This window comes from Carlito syrichta, unplaced genomic scaffold, assembly GCF_000164805.1.
Source record: "Carlito syrichta isolate Samal-C Ts95f unplaced genomic scaffold, Tarsius_syrichta-2.0.1 Scaffold304744, whole genome shotgun sequence".
Lineage (NCBI taxonomy): Eukaryota > Metazoa > Chordata > Mammalia > Primates > Tarsiidae > Carlito > Carlito syrichta.
The window spans coordinates 13,675-17,818 of NW_007248840.1; the positions used below are offsets into that span (position 1 = coordinate 13,675).

General features: G+C 51.6%; 1 protein-coding gene across 1 annotated transcript in view; it reads left to right on the forward strand.

The window, feature by feature from the left end:
* Positions 1 to 2,606, forward strand: part of INHBC (inhibin beta C subunit) — a 12,824-nt gene extending 10,218 nt beyond the window's left edge. Inside the window, exon 2 of the mRNA XM_008060831.1 lies at positions 1,864 to 2,606. Coding sequence (XP_008059022.1) covers positions 1,864 to 2,606 — 743 coding nt within the window. The remainder of the gene's footprint in view (positions 1 to 1,863) is intronic.
* Positions 2,607 to 4,144: the final 1,538 nt, after the last annotated feature.

The following is a 4,144-nucleotide window of genomic DNA, read 5'->3' on the forward strand; positions in this document are numbered from 1 at the left end:
CGACAGAGTGAGATTCCAACTCCCCTGCCCCCAAGAAAGAAATTTAGGTCTGAGGCCAGGTGTGGTGGTTCATGCCTGTAATCCCAGCATATTGGGAGGCGGAGGCAAGTCGATTGCCTGGGTTCTGGGGTTTGAGACCAACCTGGGCAACTTGGTGAAACCTCGTCTCTACAATAATTCAAAATATATAGGCCAGGCGTGGTGGCTCACACCTCTAATCCCAGCACATTGTGAGGACAAGGCGAGAGGATGGCCTGAGCCAGGGTGTTCAAGACCAACCTGGGCAACCTGGCGAGACCTCAGCTCCACAATAAATTAAAAAATTAACTGGATGTGGTGGCACAGGCCTATAGTTTCAGCTACTTGGAAGGCTGAAGCAGAAGGATTGCCTGAGCCCAGCATGTCAAGGCTGTGGTAGCTGTGAGCCTGTCACTGCACTCTAGCCTGGGCAACAGAGTGAGACTCTGATTCAAAAAAAAAAAAAAAAAATTTAGCCAGGCACAGTGGCACATTCCTGTAGTACCAACTACTTGGAAAGCTGAAGCAGAAGGATTGCCTGAGTCCAGCAGTTTGAGACTGCAGTGGCCATGAGCATGCCACTGCATTGCAGTCTGGGTGACAGAGTGAGACTCTGACTCAAAAAAAAAGAAAAGAAGAAGTAAGAAGGAAATTTAGACCTGGGCCTGGGACAGTGGTGCATGCCTGTAATTCCAGCAATTTGGGAGGCTGAGACAGGAGGATCACTTGAGGCCAGGAATCCAAGTCCATTCTGAGCAAGATGGCAAGATCTTGTCTCTACAAGAAAGAAATTTAGGCCAGAGGCTTGGTGATTTCCAAGTCTATATGTCAAGTCCAGATGTGCAAAATGATCTAGACTGGGCATACAGATGTGGGAATCATCAGCATAAAGGTTGTGTTGGGTGGCCATGTAAGTAAGAGCTCCCATAGTGCAGAGTAAAAGGAAATGAAAGTCAAAGAGAGACCTTGGAGAACTCTTGTATTGAAAGGATGGTCAGAGAAAGAAAAGCCAGCATAGAAAGAAACTAAGGCAGAATTATAAGAGAGCCGTGTCATGAAACTGGAAAGAGGAAAGATTTTTTTTTCCAAGAAAAAAAGGGTGGTCAATAATGCTATTTTAGTTCATTTCATGCTGTTATAACAGAATACCACAATTATTTATTTATTTATTTAGACTCAGAGTCTCACTCTGTTGCCCAGGCTGGAGTGCAATGTCAAGCTCAGGGCTACCACGGGCCTAACTGAGCTCAGGCAACCCTTCTGCATCAGCCTTCTAAGTAGCTGGAATTACAGGCACATGCCACCATGCCTGGCTAATTTTTTGATTTATTGTAGAGACAAGGTCTTACCACGTTGCCCAGGCTGGTTTTGAACCCCTGGGCTCAGGCAATCCTCTTGCTTCCACCTCCCAAAGTGCTGGGATTAGAGGTGTGAGCCACTGTGCCCAGTTTAATAATTTGTAATGAACAGAAATGTGTCAGCTCATAGTTCTGAAGGCTGGGAAGTCCAAGATCAAGGGACTGGCATCTGGAGAAGGCCTTTGTGCCATGTCATCCCATGACAGAAGGTCAAAAAGAGAGTGGGGGTGGGAGGAACGAAACTTGTCCTTTAGTAAAGAGCCCGGTCCCAGGATAAGGACATTAATCTGTGCATGAAGGCAGTGTCCCCATGACCCAAACACCTCTCATTAGGCCCCATTTCCCAACCCCATTGCATTGGGGATCACATGAACCTGGGGGACACGTTCAAGTGCCACAGAGAGTTCAAGTATGCTGAGTATAGAGAAGCAGCTGGTAGAACTGACACTCAGAAGGCCACAGTGACAGGAGCTTCTTGTGTCCACAGGCCTCTCCAACACCAGCCAGACTCGTCTTGATTTTCACTTCTCCTCCCAGAGAACTGCTGGTGGCATGGAAGTCCAGCAGGCCAGCCTCGTGTTCTTTGTGCAGCTCCCTCCCAATACCACCTGGACTCCAAAGGTGAGGGTCATTGTGCTAAGTCCATACACCAACTTCACCTTGGCTACTCAACACCTGCTCGAGGTGGATACCAGTGGCTGGCACCAGCTCTTTCTGGGGCCCGAAGCACACGCTGCCTGTAGCCAGGGCCACCTGACCCTGGAGCTCGTCCTTGAAGACCAGGTAGCCCAGAGCTCTGTCATTTGGAGTGGGGCTGCCCATAGGCCTTTCGTGGCAGCCCGGGTGAGAGTTGGGGGTAAGCATCGAGTTCGCCGACGAGGCATCGACTGCCAGGGAGGGTCTAGAATGTGCTGTCGGCAAGAATTCTTTGTGGACTTCCGTGAGATTGGTTGGCACGACTGGATCATCCAGCCTGAGGGCTACGCCATGAACTTCTGCACAGGGCAGTGCCCGCTACATGTGGCAGGCATGCCTGGTATTGCTGCCTCTTTTCACACTGCAGTACTCAATTTGCTCAAGGCCAACACAGCTGCAGGCACCACTGCAGGGGGCTCATGCTGTGTGCCCACAGCCCGGCGCCCCCTGTCCCTGCTCTACTATGACAGAGACAGCCACATTGTCAAGACTGATATTCCTGACATGGTGGTAGAAGCCTGTGGATGCAGTTAATCTGTGTGGTGGGGGCAGCCCAAGGTGGGGTGGGCAAACATGCCCTCGAAGAAGCACCCTTCCTTGAGAGAAGGGAAGGACCCCATTCTCTGCCCAGAATGTGGATGCCCTCTTCCTGAGCACCCTGTGGAAACTGTCCCAACTTGGACCTGAAGAGACCTTCATGTGAGGAGAGTCACTGCCCCATCTTCATGACCCTTGCCTGGGGACAGTCCACCCAGCTAGCCTTTTGGCTCAACCTCCACCCCAGAAACTCGGACCTGCCTTCAGTCACGAGCAATGCCATCTGGTTCCCAGGCACAGACACCTGTAGCCCACCCGCAATTCACCCCATAACCCACTGTGCCTCCCTGCCCTGTCCACACCATGGTCCCCACCACAGGATGAATTGACTCAGCCGCTTCCCCTGATTTTTCTGGATCTCCAGGGTGCTCCTTCTTTGAGTTCACTAAAGATCAGATCATTCTGCTCTCCAAAGTAAGGCTTGCTCCACTCTGTCTTGAGCCCCTTCCCATCTTGTTTTTTTTTTTTTTTTTTTCTTTTTGAGTTGGAGTCTCACTCTGTTGCCCAAACTGGAGTGCAGTGGCCGCTCCCGGCCACCGCAGCCTCGACCTGCTGGGCTCCGGTGATCCTTCCGCCTCAGTCTTCCAAGTAGCTGGAACTACAGGCGTGCGCTACCACACCCGGCTAATTTTTTTATTTATTGTAGAGATGAGGTCTCACCAAGTTGCCCAGGCGGGTCTCGAACCCGCGGACTCAGGCAATCCACTCACCTCAGCCTCCCAAGGCGCGGGATTACAGGGTGAGCCACCAAGCCCGGCTGAGCCCCTTCCCTTCTTACCCACCTTCCCAGGGGAGCTGCTGATGCTCTCTTTGAGTACAGTCACCTGGTTTTTTTTTTGTCCTTCTTTGCCTTACTCTGTGCCCTTAGGGGCTAACTCACCTGACCTACACACTTCAACTGAGCTCCTTGTTCTCTGGCTTCCTGCTGGGTTTGACCAGAGAAGACACAGGTGGGAAACCAAAACATAGGAGACAAAGGTCAGGGAAATTCTTTCTTTTTTTAGTTGGAGTCTCACTCTGTTGCCTAGGCTGGAATGCAGTGGCATGCTCACACTCATGGCAGCCTCCCCAAAATGCTGGGATTACAGGTGTGAGCCACTGCACCCTGCTAGACCAGGGCATTACTTATTCCTGCTCCCTCTCTGCCTACAGGCCATAGTTCCTGTAACTGGCTGGGCTGTGTCCCTGTAGTGCCAGTCTGGCTGTAGGGACAGTTCTGCCTGGAGGGGTCCCAATGGCTTTCCACTTGGCGAGTGCCCAGAGCTTCAGCCTCCCTATGGGTTCCCTCCACCCACCTGTACCTCTATGCCTAACACCTTCTCTCAGTCCTCTTGATGAAGCAAACACAGAAAGCCAAGTGGGTCCTCTGTCTCCTGCCAAGACCCCAGATGACACAGAGCCTGTCAGTCCTGCCCACGCTGCTCTCTTCACATGGGCTGCTCATTCCTCTTCCTCCCCGAAGCTGTCTCTCTCTT